The sequence below is a fragment of the Hesperophylax consimilis genome, chromosome 27, assembly GCF_061612785.1.
Source record: "Hesperophylax consimilis isolate HC1 chromosome 27, BYU_Hcon_1.0, whole genome shotgun sequence".
Classification (NCBI taxonomy): Eukaryota; Metazoa; Arthropoda; class Insecta; order Trichoptera; family Limnephilidae; genus Hesperophylax; species Hesperophylax consimilis.
Window position 1 is genome coordinate 12,442,306 of NC_142862.1, and position 17,699 is coordinate 12,460,004.

The 17,699-nt window shown below is 35.8% G+C and overlaps 1 protein-coding gene across 1 annotated transcript in view; it reads left to right on the forward strand.

Annotated features, from left to right (window-relative positions):
* LOC149410600 (anoctamin-4) overlaps positions 1-17,699 on the forward strand; it is a 56,278-nt gene that overhangs the window by 37,089 nt on the left and 1,490 nt on the right. Inside the window, exons 10-21 of the mRNA XM_089648296.1 lie at positions 742-947; positions 7,804-7,976; positions 8,669-8,764; positions 9,815-9,936; positions 10,513-10,695; positions 11,193-11,336; positions 11,724-11,893; positions 13,171-13,310; positions 13,482-13,641; positions 14,839-14,884; positions 15,006-15,117; positions 16,828-17,003. Coding sequence (XP_089504422.1) covers positions 742-947; positions 7,804-7,976; positions 8,669-8,764; positions 9,815-9,936; positions 10,513-10,695; positions 11,193-11,336; positions 11,724-11,893; positions 13,171-13,310; positions 13,482-13,641; positions 14,839-14,884; positions 15,006-15,117; positions 16,828-17,003 — 1,728 coding nt within the window. The remainder of the gene's footprint in view (positions 1-741; positions 948-7,803; positions 7,977-8,668; positions 8,765-9,814; positions 9,937-10,512; positions 10,696-11,192; positions 11,337-11,723; positions 11,894-13,170; positions 13,311-13,481; positions 13,642-14,838; positions 14,885-15,005; positions 15,118-16,827; positions 17,004-17,699) is intronic.

Consider the following 17,699-nt stretch of genomic DNA (forward strand, 5'->3'; position numbering starts at 1 on the left):
TGCTAACGCTGGCTAAAAGTAAGTTTTTTAAAGATATACCGTTTGACGTGTATATCTTAAAAAGGCCTACAGAAAAGTACGCTATGGTATTCTCGTATGTCTATCTCCTAAGGATAACCCCCAGTAACGCCGGGTACACGTCAGCTATTTATAAAATAATTTTACTTTTGCAAGAAAGAAAATTACTGAGATTTTGTTTGTATGTATATCTGAAAATTATGAAGGTATTTTTTAAACATAATTGCTTAATAACAAACGAAAAAACGGGTACACATCAGCTAGTACATCACAAATTAATAATATTTTTTCTTGTGTGAATAAGATACAATTTAAAAACTAACAAGATTCACCGATGAAGAAAAAAAACAAAACAAAAAAGCCCGGCAAGTGGTTTATGGCACTGTTCATCATTATCAACAGTGTCTAGCCCGGCAAGTGGCTTATGGCCCTGTTCATCATTATCAACAATGTCTAGCCCGGCAAGTGGCTTGTGGCCCTGTTCATCATTATCAACAATGTCTTGCCAGGCAGGTGGTTTATTGACCTGTTCGTCATTATTAACAATGTCTAGCCCGTCAAGTGGTTTATGGTTCAGTTCATCATTATCAACAGTGTCTAGCCAGGCAGGTGGTTTATTGCCCTGTTCGTCATTATCAACAATGTCTAGCCCGGCAAAGTGGCTTTTTGCCCATTTCATCATAATCAACAGTGTCTAGCCAGTTAATAATTATATCTTTGCAGTTATTGTACCTGGAGTGGGCCCGCCCCGGCAAGTGGTTTAAGCGACAGCCCCTGTGGCTGGTCCGGAAGTACTTTGGCGATAAGATCGCGCTCTACTTCTGCTGGCTTGGTTTCTACACCAAGATGCTGTATGCACCGGCCATCGTCGGGACGCTCTGCTTTCTCTACGGCCTCTTTTCCATGGACTCTGATGATAATTTACCGACGTAAGTAATAGGCCAACTAAATATTGACCATAACGTTTCATTTGCTAATCAGCACTATGCCAAATGAGATCGTTGTCTTCAGTATATCCCTATCAAAATCCGCTGAGTATACAACAATTGAGCAGTTACCAGCTGTCAAAGTATCTTCCGATATTTTTTTGAAATCTTTGAGAATTTGAAGTGAAATAGTAACAGAAAACTGTTCTAGTGAATTAATCCTAAATTGATACACAAGTTAGTGAATCCTAAATAAAAATAAACCCAATAGAACAAACTTTATCTGACAAATTCTAACTATCTTTGAATAGAATTTGTCAACACTATATTTTTCAGTATCCAATAAGTGCAAATGTAAAGTGAACAAAACAGTGGCTTTCCATAGCAATTAAATAATAATAATCAGCTGATTAGTTCAACATAAAGCAAAATAATATCAGTTAAAAACTTTTATCAACTTAACCTAGAAATTGGCAATAACAATTTGGACAATTAATAGTGGATACAAAAAGTGATACTCAAAACAATCAATTTGACATTAAATCATCTGCGGTTTTACTCATCATACATAAAAATTAATAATTAAGTATAAAAATAAATCTCAAATGCAATAAATAATACTAAAGTTGATATTGATTATTTATTCTTATCTTATCACATCTATCGACCAACAGACGAAGCTTAATCTGCTGCCAAAAACACCATAAATAGTTGCTGCCAATAGATGTCACTCTAGCCCAAAATTGAAATTTTATAATATCCAAAATAAATAAAAATCATTTAAAAATGGCTCCCAAAAGTGATACAATGGAACAAAAATTAGAATGTTTCAAAGAACAATTGTTACTAACAATGAGTGACAGAATTGACCTTCAACTAAAAAAATTTCTAAAAAAAGATGTCAATAAAATATTCTTAGACATTAAAAAAGAAATTCAGGATATAGTTAAGAGCGTAGAATTCTGCTCTAACAAAATTGATGATTTCGAAAATGAATTAAAAAAAACCAATGAACATCAAAAAAAAAATGAATCGAAAATTGAAGAACTACAAAAAGAAATAAAAAATCTTAATCAGTCAGTAAACCATATCCAACAGAGCTCACTAGAAACATCCATTGAAATTCAAGGAATCACACTGAAAAAAAATGACGACATCAGAAAACCAGTAGAAATGCTGATGTCGACACTAGACTGTAGTGACCTCCTAAAAAATAACTCATTGGTGAATTACTATAACAACCCGGTGAAACAAATTATTACTATTCAATTTGATACAAAGGAAACGAAGGATAAGGTCATCAAACAAAAAAAAAATAAAGGAATCTTCACTCCCAAGGACATCAGGTACTCAGAATCAACTGAAAAAATATTCATAAATGATAAACTTACCCCAAAGAATAAACAACTTCTTTGGTTAACAAAATCTACCAAATCTTTGGGATATAAATACGTTTGGACGAAGGATGGAAATGTATTACTGAGAAAGAACGAAGAATCCCCTATAATAAGAATAAATGATGTTAACGACATTCCAACCCAATAACCATGTACCTACTAGAGTAAGAAATTTATATAATTAAATTTGAAAATGGATTACTATGACGATTTTTCGGTCCCAGACACTAAGGTTTATGAAAATATGACAGAACTAAATAACTACATAATTGAGGGAAATACAGATTTCAATTTAATAAATTTAAATATAAGAAGCATACGCAAACATTTTGATGATTTCTGTATTTTCCTCAATTCTCTAGATTTTCGTCCAAATGTAATCATACTTACCGAAACGCAAATGCGTGACTCAATACCCTACCACATCTCCGATTATGAGACTTACTCACTACCCCGTAAACATACTTCTCACGATGGTCTCTCAATATTTTACAGTTCAAATAAAATAACTAACGTAATAATTAATATCCCCAAATTTAAGTATTCTAATGCCATACATTTATCCTTCACACATAACAGTAAAACATACTCTATACTTGCTATATATCGCTCCCCTTCCTTAGACTCTAAATCCTTTATTACAGAACTTAAATATTTTATAAATGAAAATAATTGCAATCAATTCGATTTCTCATTTATTGTAGGTGATATAAACATCAACATTGATAATTCGATCCTAAACCCTATTGCAAACGAATATCTAAATGTAATATATAGCGAGGGTTATCTGTCTTACATAAATAAACCCACTAGATATGGCCATCACGCTGATTCTTGCCTCGATCATATATTACTCAAAACTAATAAAAATTTTATACCCAGATCAGCTGTCCTAAAATTCGATATCACAGACCACTACCCAACCTTTTTCGGTCACAGTAAATTAAATTTTCATCATACAACTAAAGAACAACAAGTGGAAAAAAATAAAATTAACTACCAAACACTAAACAATTCTCTAAAAAAAGAAACTTGGAACCAAGTTTTATCCAATGATGACCCAAATCAATCACTGAATACATTCTATTCGATATTAAATAATAATATCAAAAATAGTCTAGAATTAACACGAACACCTAAAAGAAAACATAAAAAAATTAAACCATGGATCACGCGTGGACTGATAATTGCAAGTCAACACAGGAACAAACTGTACAAAATTTACAAAAACCATGAGAATTACTGTATGGTAAAAGGTGTACCATCTAATGGAAATTTACGTCAGCAATACATAATCTATAGAAATTTTTTTAATATTCTTATGAAGAAATGTAAACAAGAATACTATGCAAACCAATTGCAAAAAGCTGATAATGATTCTAAAAAAACATGGCAAGTCATAAATGAAATAACGAATAGAACACACAAAATAAAAAGATTTCCCGAAAAAATTGTAACAGACGATAAAATAGTCATAACGGATGTAGGAAAAATCGCAAATAAATTCAATGATTTCTTTACAAACGTTGCCGCAGATTTAATAAATAATAATCCCTCATTTCAAAACAGTATACATAAATCAACCCAAATAGACATACCCACCCCCGAATATACTCCTAATTTATCTCAATTTAAACGGATAACTGAATCTGAAATTATAAAACACATTGACAATCTTAAAACAAATACAGCCAATGGTCCAGATGAATTAAGCTGTATCACAATCAAGTCTATTAAACAACACATTTCTATGCCCTTACAACACATTTTTAATTCCTGCCTTGAAAAAAACATTTTCCCAAATGCATTTAAACTCTCAATTATTGTACCCATACATAAATCTGGATCGATCTCTAAACTTGACAACTACAGACCAATATCGCTGATATCCCAACTTGCAAAGATATTAGAAAAAATCATAAAGATACAAGTACTAGAGTTTCTAGAATCTAATGCACTCTTGTCACCACACCAATATGGTTTCAGATCAGGTCTTAGTACTGATGATGCTTTATTTAATCTAACAAAAAAATTATACACCAATCTAGATTCGAATATGAAAAGTTTAACAATATTCTTAGACCTAAAAAAGGCTTTTGATACCGTCAATCATAATAAACTGCTTGGAAAACTTAATAATATGGGAATCAAAAACAATTGTCTGTCACTTTTAACAAATTATTTACTTGATCGCAGACAATCCACAAAAATTGGCGTAAATATTAGTAAACCAGCATCTATGAGACATGGGGTTCCACAAGGAACAGTTATAGGTCCGCTTTTGTTTCTAATTTATATTAATGACCTATGTAATATTAGTATTCCGGGAAAACTTTTCTCGTATGCTGATGATACTGCAATCACAGTTCATGGTAAATCCTGGGACGAGGTCTCTAAAAATGCAAATAAGTGCACAATTATTGTCAAAGAATGGCTCAATCAAAACCTTCTAACTCTGAACTGTGAAAAAACTATATATATTCCTTTTTATAATACCAAAAAAGCGGCACCCTTAACTCATCTAAGTATAAGGTTTCACAAAAATACTTGCAATCCTGTCCTATGCACTAACTGTACAGAAATGAAATCGGGGAATACAGTTAAATATTTAGGAATTATAATAGACAGCCAACTCAAATGGACAAATCATGTAGAAAAGCTTGTAAATAAACTTAGATATTTAACTTATATTTTTAAACGTTTAAATAACATAGTAGATATCAAAAGAATCAAATTGGTGTATCATGCATTGGTGCAATCATCAGTATCTTATGGAATAATTGCATGGGGGGGGATTTATAACACCCATATTAAGCCACTAGAAATAACACAAAAACTAATACTAAAAATAATGTTGCATAAAGATATGACCTACCCCTCCTTGCAATTATTCGAAGAGGCTAAATTGTTAGAGATAAGAAAAATTTACTGTACACAATGTTTAAAATATATATTTGCTCGAAATTTTCTTTTTATAAAAAATGAAAATCGGTCTAGTAATAGGGTAAATAATGTATTTAAAGTTCCACTGTGCAAAACAAGGCTTGCGCAAAGACATGCTTATTTTATTACACCAAAAATTTATAATGCACTCTATACCAATACAGAAATCAAATGTGAAAATATATCATCCTACAGGAAACATAAAAATGTAATAAAGTCTTGGATAAATACCATAGATATTAATATTTACCTGCTGTAACATCTGATCTTAATCTCTATTAACTTTTAACAAATCCTTATTAACTTTTATTTTTCATATTTAATCCCGTAAATACAGTAAATAATGATTTTACTATAAATATTTTCATTCTTTTCTTTTCAATTTTCTACAAAGATAAAATATGTATATTTAGAGTAATTTTAACTGAACTGCCTTAAAGAAACACAAGTATACCCACGAACTGGCGATGCCTATGTGGGATTTTTTTGCTATCATACATTTATGCATATTATTATTTTTATGTATATGCTGTTTATGAACTCGTGTGTGTGTACGTGTATTGTGTGTGTATGTTATGTATGGTGTGTAATACACTATATATGTATACATATGTGCATGTGTACATATACTTTTCTGTAATTCGCATTGTTTCTTTCTTTTTTTTAATATGTATGTAAAAAACATAATTTGTATTTTAAAACCATGTATGTAACAAAAAAAAAAATAAAAAAATAAAAAAAAAAAAAAAAAGTATGCTCTGCTTCCTTGTACGACCTCTTCTCCATGAAATCTGATTAAAATTTACCCAGATTATACCTATGCAGTCAATATCGATAGCTTCAAGCAGTATCTGCATAGTTCTCATAGAAAGAAATATTACTAAACAACACTGTTGTCTGTATATTTCGAATATATTGAAGCAGTCCGTGTGTTCCTAGAAACAACCAACTTTTTTAGAATACCTCCACTAGAAACATCTTCCAAGCTGCTGTTAGTATCATTCACCCTGGTTAAAATAACTTTCATTCAGGTTTGGATCATTGGCATCTGTCGGCTGGTTAAAGCATCTTCAACCATGTCAAAACTTTCTTTCCGCTGGTTAAATCATATTCAATAACGTCGAAAGCTTCTTTAACCAGGTTGAAATAATATTTAACCATATCGAAAATATCTTTAACAATGACGAAATCATCTTTCCACGTGTTAAAGCATCTGTAACCATGTCTAAATCATCTATAACCGCGTCGAAATCATCTCTCTACTAGTTGAAGCATCTTTAACCATGTCGAAAGCAACTTTCCACTGGCGTAAAGCAGTTTTAACCAAAACAAATTATTATAAGCATTAATTACTCGCCTGAAATATCCATACAAATTGAAAATATCTCCCGAGTAAAAATAAATGCCGCCGAAGGGAATTGAACCCGCACCTTCTGATGTCCAGTTAGGTGCTCTGGACTACTGAGCTACGTCAGCTTCGGTTCAATTCCCGTCGGCGGCATTTATTTTTACTCGGGAGATATTTTCAATTTGTATGGATATTTCAGGCGAGTCATTAATGCTTATAATAATTTGTTATCCTTTGTGCTATGCATAAAAACCTTGTCTTGTAAACGTTAGTTTATCATCAAAAAATGATAGCTTTAACCACGTCGAAACCATCTTTTCCACCGGTTAAAACATCTTTAAACATGTCGATATTATCTTTCCACTGGTTAAAGCATCTTTTACCATGTCGATATTATCTTTCCACTGGTAAAAGCATCTTTAACCATGTCTAAATCATCTTTCCACTGATTAAGGCATCTTTAACCACGTCGAAATCATCTTTCCACTGATTAAGGCATCTTTAACCATGTCTAAATCATCTTTCCACTGATTAAGGCATCTTTAACCACGTCGAAATCATCTTTCCACTGATTAAGGCATCTTTAACCACGTCGAAATCATCTTTCCACTGATTAAGGCATCTTTAACCATGTCGAAATCATCTTTCCACTGATTAAGGCATCTTTAACCACGTCGAAATCATCTTTCCACTGATTAAGGCATCTTTAACCACGTCGAAATCATCTTTCCACTGATTAAGGCATCTTTAACCATGTCGAAATCATCTTTCCACTGATTAAGGCATCTTTAACCATGTCGAAATCATCTTTCCACTGATTAAGGCATCTTTAACCATGTCGAAATCATCTTTCCACTGATTAAGGCATCTTTAACCATGTCGAAATCATCTTTTCACTGGTTAAAGCACTTCCAACCTTGGAGACACCATCTTCCCACTGGTAAGTATCTTCCAAACCAATGTTTTTAACAATGTGAAAGAATGTCCTCCTAGTTTCAACATTGAATTATAAGTAGAAAATGTTGCAAATGAAATTTTGAAGGACTTTCCAGCAGAGAATTGAACCCAATGCGCCTGGGTGTGAACCCGGTGCTTTGGACCAGTCAGTCACTAACTGGTCTTCATTACAACATAACATAATGTAAGAGTACCTTCTGTTTGTGTTCTCCAGGAAAGAGATCTGCGACACATCTCCCTCTGGTCCAGGGACGATCATCCTGTGTCCACTATGTGACAAGGCCTGCAAGTACCAGAATTTGTCTGACTCCTGTCTGTTCGCCCAGCTCACCTATCTCTTTGACAACCCAGCTACCGTGTTCTTTGCGATCTTCATGTCTTTCTGGGGTGAGTACCGAGTCTGAGTAGTAAGTAATAAATAGATATCACTAGTAGTTCTGTGAATAGTAGTAGAAAGAATGTTTCTAATTTTCTCTTATTTAATAAATCAAAACCTACATTTCCTCGTTACTACGTTAGTTAGGTACCTACTTAAATACCCACCTACTTACTTATCAACCATACATTTTATGTAACATTTTTAATTTTCAAATAAGGAATATTTATATAATTTGTTCAAACAAAGTCACTATCCCAATGATAATTCTTTTTCAAACTTTCTTCAGACAGGTAGTACCAAAGATATTAGAAGAACGAGATATGCTATGTTGGCCGCCGGACCGTAGGCGGAGTACTACCTAATTAGGGTACTTTGAATACTATCGGGACGTGTACGCACAGAAATCTGTTCTATGTATTAGTGCGGATACCTTAGCGTAAGCGAAGGTGTGCAGTAGTATTGGTGAACAAAACCGGCGACACTGGGCAAAACAATTCCACACAGTATGAACTGCTCATAGCACATCTCTTTCTTCTAATATCTTTGGGTAGTACAATAATATTGAGAAAAAAATGTGAATAATAAAGTAATAAACACGACGTTGAACTATTAATGATAGAAGCGAAGGTAGGTACGTAAAAAGTTATAGGTATAAACTTAAAAGTTGAATTGGTTAGATATATTTTTGTAATGATTGCAGCAACAACATTCCTGGAGTTATGGAAGCGAAAGCAATCGGTGATCGTGTGGGAGTGGGACCTGAGCGGGGTAGAGCAAGACGAGGAACCAAGACCAGGTATCGTCCATGATCCAACCATCCCTATCTTCCTTCCACCTCTGAGAATAGTTTTACTTCAAATCCTGTCCAGTTCCTCTTGTTGGCAATAAATTGTCTAACTGAGAAATGACGATAATTACCGATTCCCTGTTTTCTCTACTTCGATAAGTCGAGAGGCAGTAACTTTGTTTGTAAATAAAAAAATAATGTCTGTCACAGGACGCCTGGCAAATGATGACTGGCGAAAATGATTTTTATTGAAGGACGTGAAAATGATAGTAAACAAGTCTTTATATTTTTGATTATAAAACAAGATTTTATTATTATTAAAATATACGAAAACAAATATATTAAAAATGAAAAATTCATCATCATTAAGAATATATCGATAGCCGATTTCAGTGAGAATAGAAGTAAATATACCACACAAAGTTTTGGCGGCCCGGAAAGATGAAGCGTCTTACCGTTGAAGAGTGTCGTACCGTTAAAGAGTGTCGTACTGTTGAAGAGTAGGTTTTACCTCCCTAGGCGCTTCAAAAGATACTTCACGTCAAGGAATTGGTTTGATCCACAGATTAAAGAAGGAAACTAGAAGTGCCTTCAATTTTTAATTTTGAATGTAAACAAATGTGCCACTAACTTAATAAATTTTGGTTTTAGACTTTTAAGTTTGCAGTCTGTCTCTCTTATTCTTGCCAAAAATTGTAGCCATCCCATTTGAATTTCGTAATCATGGTTAAACACAGTTTTGTATGGAAATATATGCCCATCCATGATCCATGGTTTGTCAATTTGTATTCTGCTTCTGTTTACTTCACAAATTTAATGTCAAAGTCGTGATGACAAGACGCCATCTTCTATAATGAGAACTACGATGAATTTGCACCCCCTTTAATTTCATTGTATTAAGCCCTGACATTTTTTTTAGCCTCTTATCTATGAGTATATCTACTTCTTGAATTGGTAGTAGCAATAAGGACTAAAACACAATGCACCGATCTGACGGACAGTTGATGAACATCAACTTGTTTAAATATGATTATTTATTATGAATGCGTTCTGTAACAGAGTTTGAGACATCAGTGAAGACATTTCGGATGAATCCAGTGACGCGAGAGAAGGAAGCGTACTTACCCGTCTGGTCTAGAACTCTGAGGTACTTCATCACGGGGAGCGCTGTTCTGTTCATGGTTAGTCACTTACCAATAATGTTTTTGAATTTAAATTTTCAGTCCGGTTCATTCTAATAATGTATAGTAAGTATCTAAACTGAACCCAATGACTAAATCAAATACCTAAGAGAACAACCTCCCTCTCTTCTGTGTACGTCTTCTCCCACTGTTTGTTTCCACTTGACAAAATATCCCATCTCTTCGCCTGAACGAAGTGTGGGTATATTAATATTTTGCGATTTGTGTGGACGGTAGGTAATTAGGTTTTAGAACAGTTCTATAATTATAACTGTTTACATATTCCAGTACTTGAATAATAACAAAACTTTGATATAACTTTCACAGAACTTGAATATTAGCTTAGAAATTTGATGAATTGTTCAAGTTCCATGAAAAAATTGGCCCTTAATATGGTTTATCGATCGATACATCGTTTAAAGCGATTACTATTATTGTTTGAGCGTTATTGTGCTACTTTATATGTAGGCTAACCTATCATCGTCTCACTCTGACACTACATAAAACAACTTACTGTCTTTCTAACCCCACTTATTATTACATGTGTATAATTGTACTGTATCGTATTGTTTGTAGATAGTCGTCGTGCTGGGTGCCGTCCTGGGCACCATCATCTACCGCATCTCGCTGGTGTCGGTGATTTACAGCATCGGGGACAAGAACAACTCCAAGGGCGTGTTTATCCAGCGCCATGCCAAGATCTTCACCACCATCACGGCGGCCATCATCAATTTGATCATTATTATGATCCTCACCAGGGTGGGTGACGGTTCAAAATAGCCTAAAGGCATTCCCTGTTCCTTTGTAAAATGTTCCACTTTCTTGTAAGCAACGCATTTAAAACAGATAGAGATTACAACGGAGCTCCGAAAGGCCAGGTTGCAAATGTGTACTCTTCAGAAACTGGAAACTAGAACTATAAGGACAAAGAAAGATGCCTGCCATGACCTATGGAAACTCATTTTAGGCTCCCTAGGCGATAAATTTATTCTCTTGAGTGTGGTGGAGGTCAAAATAGGATGCTGGACTTATTTAACTAGTCTTAGTCGACGGCGTTGAAACTGGAGGAGTGATCATTCTTCCACAATGTGTTCTGTTGCTTGTATGTGTCCACAATAACATAATTCAAAATCCTTTAAGCCCCATTTATATGCACAATGGCTACGATTGCACCTGATGTGGGCAGCTGCTGGCGAGGGTCTTATTCCGTTTACCATCTACCAACAAACTGAAATAATGTTTATGTTTGTTAACAGATATACGCCAAGCTTGCCATTTACCTGACGAACCTGGAGAACCCGCGCACGCAGCTGGAGTACGAAGACTCCTACACCTTCAAGATCTTCCTTTTCGAGTTCATGAACTTCTACAGTTCGCTCATCTACATCGCCTTCTTCAAGGTGTACTGTTGACATTTTCCCCATGAGAATGGCTCACTTTTACTGTTTCTAGATGTTCTGAACACATTTTGTGATACTTCCCGCAACACGCGTTCCTCCAAAATTCAGATTCACTATTTCATTTCGTTAGAAAGGTCATGACTTGAATTTGATATTCATATTTTATTCAGCCCAATAACCTAGTCTCCGAATTTGTATTCGATAGTAAAGGCATGCCAAATACCATTTTCGTGGTGAAACGCCCGTTTTAGCAATATTCAAATATACATTTTCTGGCAAAGATCGCAATATGCGACAATAGCGAACGGCCTAAAGTCACCAATAATAACACCTCCATAAAAATTATTGGTTCATGACGTTTCAATAATAAAATCTTGACTTCTCCAGGGGCGTTTCTTCGACTATCCTGGAGACGCCACGGCCAGAAGGTCCGAGTTTTTCAAGCTGAAGGGCGACGTGTGCGACCCTGCGGGCTGCCTGAGTGAGCTCTGCATCCAGCTGGCCATCATCATGATTGGCAAACAGTTCTTCAACAACTTCCTGGAGATTCTGTACCCGTAAGTCACTGAATCGCTACCAACATCACCTACGTGATGTTGACTTACTAACAAGGCAACTTCTAGCACCAATACATACCAGTTTTTAAAATTGCAAATGTTCATCAGTGACAATCGTGGATAGCCTACTTCGGTATGTGGTATGTCATCTCCAATGGCCAATGTCTTATTAGAGGCTTATTCTTCTGTCACACACTTATTAGCATGAACCTAAGAAGGCAATAACCAATGTCAGTTAAGTAGCATGTGGGGGTTCGACCGTGGCGTGGATTCGGTCAAATCATTAGAATTTTCTTTTGGACCGATACTTACCACAACTTATTATTTACATCACATTGATAAAAGAGATGGTGCAAACAGTATTGCTTAATCAAATATGTTCAATCAGCTTGCTTACTAAATAGCAATAACCGGCAAGGTTATGTTAATGGTGTGTATTTTGATTCAGATCCGGCCGTTGGAATGGCAGGTAATCTGACACACTTGGCTTTGGCGCTGGTGTAGTTGGATATCATGTCAGATGTCAGCCATTATGCAATGGCGAAAGTTTCTCAGCGTTGTCGACTTTATGCTCCTTAAATACGCCTGGACGTAGGTTTCTAAGTGATGAACAACATAAATATAAACCAATATAAAGTTCTCACATTTGCAATAAACATTTTGTTTTATCAGACTATGTTATGAATACTCTTGAATCTGTTGAAGTATAGTCTAATTTGAACAAAAAAAACAATTTAAATACAAATTTCAATATAATTAAGCACTACAGAGCACATGATGTACCAAATAAAATACAATTTTTTTTTTAATAGCCCTTCAAAACTGCTCCGTCTGTTATGGCACTGTCTATTTTGCCGCACTCTTCAACATTTTATTTCTGTCGCAAGCTGTCAATCTGAAAAAATACCAAAACTTATTTCTCATCAATCCGTTTATGCGTAGATACACACATTCTGCATAATCCCAGGGTGGGAGTTGCCCTTCTCCACACAAGTTCCACCGGCTGCTGTCCCTTGTAAATCGCCTTCAGTCCTACGTCTTTCTCTTTCTGCTGCAATCCTCTTCCACACAATCTATCCGCCACTTTCTCGGTTTACCCGGTCTGCCGCACACTTAGTAAAAATTTTAGGTGTCCCATCATTTGGGGTTCTTTATACTTTTCCGGCACATCGCAATATTTGGGATCTACAGAGCCTTATGATTGTCCCACCCTCAATTAGATCCATGTTATAATATTTGCCCGTGCATCTGAAAAATGATATTGGTGACCCTTCCAGCAAAATGTGGAACTGGTGGCGGCAGCGTAACCACCGCGCCAACACCAAGGACCTGCACCGCGAGCACCAGGCTTGGGAGCAGGACTATCACCTGCAGGACCCTGGCAGGCTGGCCCTCTTTGACGAGTACCTGGAGATGAGTGAGTTTTTTTAAAACAAACTTCGCCTGATCTTATAAAGTCAATTGAGACCCTAAAGATCTTGACAATCGCTTTTTTAGCTGATATGATAACCACAAATGATTTAAATGATATTGGCACAGCCGGTAGGATTTAGAATAACTAATACTAAAAAATGTCTTTTTTTTTCAGTCCTGCAGTACGGTTTCGTCACTCTGTTTGTGGCCGCCTTCCCGTTGGCTCCGCTGTTTGCGCTGCTGAACAACGTGGCGGAGATTCGCCTTGATGCCTACAAGATGGTAACGCAGGCCCGCCGTCCGCTGGCTGAGAGAGTTGAAGACATCGGAGCTTGGTAATGTCACAAGAGTCATTCGATTCCTACTTTGAATCATTCGATTCCTGCTCGGTTAAATGACCCAGACGGCATCGGCAATAATAATTGCTCATTGTTCTAGTCTAGAAGATAAGGGCCACCACCGAAACTTACAGCCTAGACTCGAATCCTTTGTACTTTCAAATTAATTAATATAATCTTGTATTCATTTCCATTACTGCCCTTTACTGCACAAACTTAGACAGACTCATAAAGTCATTCTATCTTCTTTTGTATTAGGGTGAGATTTATGATTAGAACAGTTTTAGAAAGAGGCAAACACCAGGCTTTTAAGTGCATCTAAAAGTTTACTGTGGAAACTTCCAAATAATTGTAATATATTCCGCCACTGCTACTGCATGTTTGTATTGGGAAGATTAAGGATGTGTTCGGTGTTGATGAAATATAAATATATCTCAAATGTTTATTCTGTTTACCGGGATAAACCAGCCGTGAATAATTTTTTAAACCACACAAGTAAATTCACAACCGAAGCAGTAAAAATTATTTAAGTGATCACGGTGTGAAATGTTTATAAAGTTATCTTGATTAGAGCATTTAAATTTGTAAGAAGAAGACCGAGTGTGACGCGCGCGTTGCTGTCTTTTATATGGTTGCCCGTTACACCAAAGTTTCTAGCGGTCACCCAGGTACCTCAAGGAATAGCGTGATAGTTTCTAGTACCGCCGACTTAACCAGTGAGTTCCCGAATCTCGTCTAGCGCTGGGTACCTCTAGGCAACGGCCGACATGTCCAGTAGGTTCTATCCTAGGACATGCCTAGGACGGCCTAGGTAATGTAGTTCCTTAGCGCTTGGTAGTATGTAGTAGTACATGAGTGGTTTATTTGTGAGTGGTACCCGGCACCGTCTTGCTCGAGCAGAGAATGCTATATCAGTGTGCCACTACATTTGCAAAAGATTTCAAGTTTGTTAATTTAATGAAACTAAAAAAGTAAACAATAACCTTTACATTACGTTTGTGTGATTAAATGTGTTTTTAGTTTCACATAAAGTGGTATTTCTACATAAAGTCTACAAGAAAAAAAAACAATTCTTTTAATCAGAAATTTTATTTGCTTACACACCTCCTTAGTCTATTTCGACCTTAGTTGTTTTATTAAATTATTGTTGATAATAATTAGTTTTTTATGGTTCTGAAATTTTCCAATTTACAGGTACGGAATTCTGAGAGGAATAACGTATGCAGCAGTAGTTTCAAACGTAAGTGAACTATAAAAAAATAAAATCGTGCTGTCATTGAAGAATATACTATTACACAATTACGCTAACGTCTGCCGTACACACTCACTCCAAACTGATTGTCTTCTGACGTTTGTTACAGGCATTTGTGATAGCCTATACCAGTGACTGGATTCCTCGCATGGTGTACCGGGTGGGGTACTCCATCCCGAACAGGCCCTCGCTGGAGGGTTACATCGTGCATTCACTTTCTGGTAAGCCGGACTAACGATATTGGGATTTTTTGTAAGACTTCGCAAGAGCCATTATGCATGTACTGTGTAGAGTCAGAAAAACTATATCGCCATCGATTGGGCGAAGTTGTGAGGAGGGTTAAAGGGGGAAGGGTTTTATTGATACGTGTCTTGAATAAACCTGATTTATTAAAGCAGTGATGGTTTTCTCAAATGTACGTTTGTGCCGTTAACCCCATTAAAAAGATGAGAAAATAATAAAAAATTGCATTATAATAATATTACCAGCGCGCCATTAAAATTCCACATTTAAAATACACGCGACCGAAAAAACCGGTCGAAGATCAACCATGTTGTACGTTATAGAATCAGCACAAAATAAGTCATACAAAAAAAAACAAACAACACATTCCCCCTTACAAATCCAATAACTTGAAAATGATAACGCTGAAAATGACTATCTTTGTGCGCCGCGATCACGATGCCACGTGACCTCCGGAGTTTGACAAGTGTCACCGAGATTTTCCAAGCCGTGCCGACAGCTGGACCTTGCAACTAGATTCAAGTTAAATGTTATTTTACTTTATAGTAGTTATTAGTAAATTTTTATTTTCGTGTCCCTGTATTTCTCCAACGGTTTCATTTTAATGGCATTTCTAAACTACTAGTAAAACAGATCTTAATGTAGCAATATTTTGTTTTCGTATTCAAAATTCATCTCTTTTTTAGGTAATAAATTGTATACTTTAACTGCGAAAATTTCGGTAAACACTGTATTGTCTTACGTCGCTATTTATGCAACATTGTGTTGTGCTTCCCCTAATTTGGTTTCGCCTTTCAACTAGTTACATTTACTAATTTGTTACTAGTTATTCTTGTAAGGTATATTATACTATTGTACAATGGCAAAATGAAGGCACTAGAAGCAAAAGTAGAAATTTCCATATGTCAAATGATTTGTTTCTAGGATCCTAATTTATTTATTGTTACTATGAGGAAATGCACATTTCTTTCTTCTAACAATGAGGAAATTCATATTTAAGGGCACTGAAGCAAAGGTAGAACTGTCCATCATTTGACAGATGGACATTTCTACCTTTGCTTCTAATACCCTCAAATATAGTGCTGTTTATATTTTTTTAATGATGTGAGTTTGTATGAAAGGGACTTGAAATTAAAAATAAGGGAACTCTGTAGAATTTTTTGATATAGATGTATAAATATAATATTCTCCCTTGAATTTCTGAACCCCCAGTGAAAAAAACCACGAACCGTCACTGCATAAAAGAGAGACAAGACGAATGTTAGTAGTTATCAGATGGTTATCAGTATGTTGTTATGCAGACATCATCAACTTCTGTGAAATGGTGTTTCGCTCTTGTCAATCGAATTCCTCTGAAAAAACAATTCAAATAAATGTTGTGCGGAGTAAATACAAAGATAAAACAATACAAAACAGATTCAGTGTGCCTACATTTCGTCTGTGCATTAGAACGGATTGGTAATCAGCCTCTTTTGCAGTCAAGCAGGTTACTCAAACTATGTAGAGAGAATGACAACTGTTGTGACCTCATCTGATTTAAAATCATAAGGAGCTTGCAACACTTCAAATCGAGCCTTTTTTCATAAAGTAATAAAAAAATCCAAAAGAAATCTGCAGAGAATATTGTAAAAAAGTGTGATTAGAGTTTCTCATTGATATTGATTGTATTGTATGCAAATCCTGTGCAGTGTTCAACACGTCAGACTACCGCTCAGAGTGGGGGCTGGAGGGCGAGAACGACCCCCCGTCCTGCCAGTTCCGCGGCTACCGCAACCCGCCCGAGCACCCAATCGAACCCTACGGCCTCTCGCCGCACTACTGGCACGTTTTTGCCGCGCGCCTGGCCTTCGTAGTCGTCTTCGAGGTGACTTCAATGCTATTAACTATTCATATTGTTATTCAACGTTCATTTAAGTTTGACTCATTCATATAATTTTGCCTCATTGGTGTGTGCTAAGTCAATTACCAACAAGTCGTCTGTTGAGTCAGCCTCTCGAAGACTACAAAAAGATTACGGATCTGTTTTGCGAACAATTCGTTTATTAAGGACGGAGTGTTTCACAGAAATTCAAATGTATATCATCGAATGGTCATTCAGCGCCATTTTTTTTTTTGACGGTTGAAAGTTCTGTTTTGGTCACATATTCTAATAAAGAAGAAAAAGTGCCTTCCATCCAAATTTGTTCCATTTAGCCCAATAGCCAAGCGCTCTGTCTCACTTACACTTGCCTGACATTGTAGATCTCCATTCCATTAGAATTTTAGTAAACACAGTTTTGTATTAGAAATTTAAGGCCCGATTGGCAAATATTTGAGTCACGAAACATGCCCACAAGGCACTTCTTGTGGTATTTTTTACTCTACAGTTTCGAGAAATAACCACCCAACATACCTACTGTGATTTGTTGAGTGACAGACAAATCGCCTTTTCTTTTCTTGACTCAACCAATGCACACATGACTTTCTCCAGATGCTTATTATTTAAACTAATAATTTACATGCAAAATTATTGTGCACAGGCTATGTTCACCCATAACTACCATTTCCACACCATTACCCT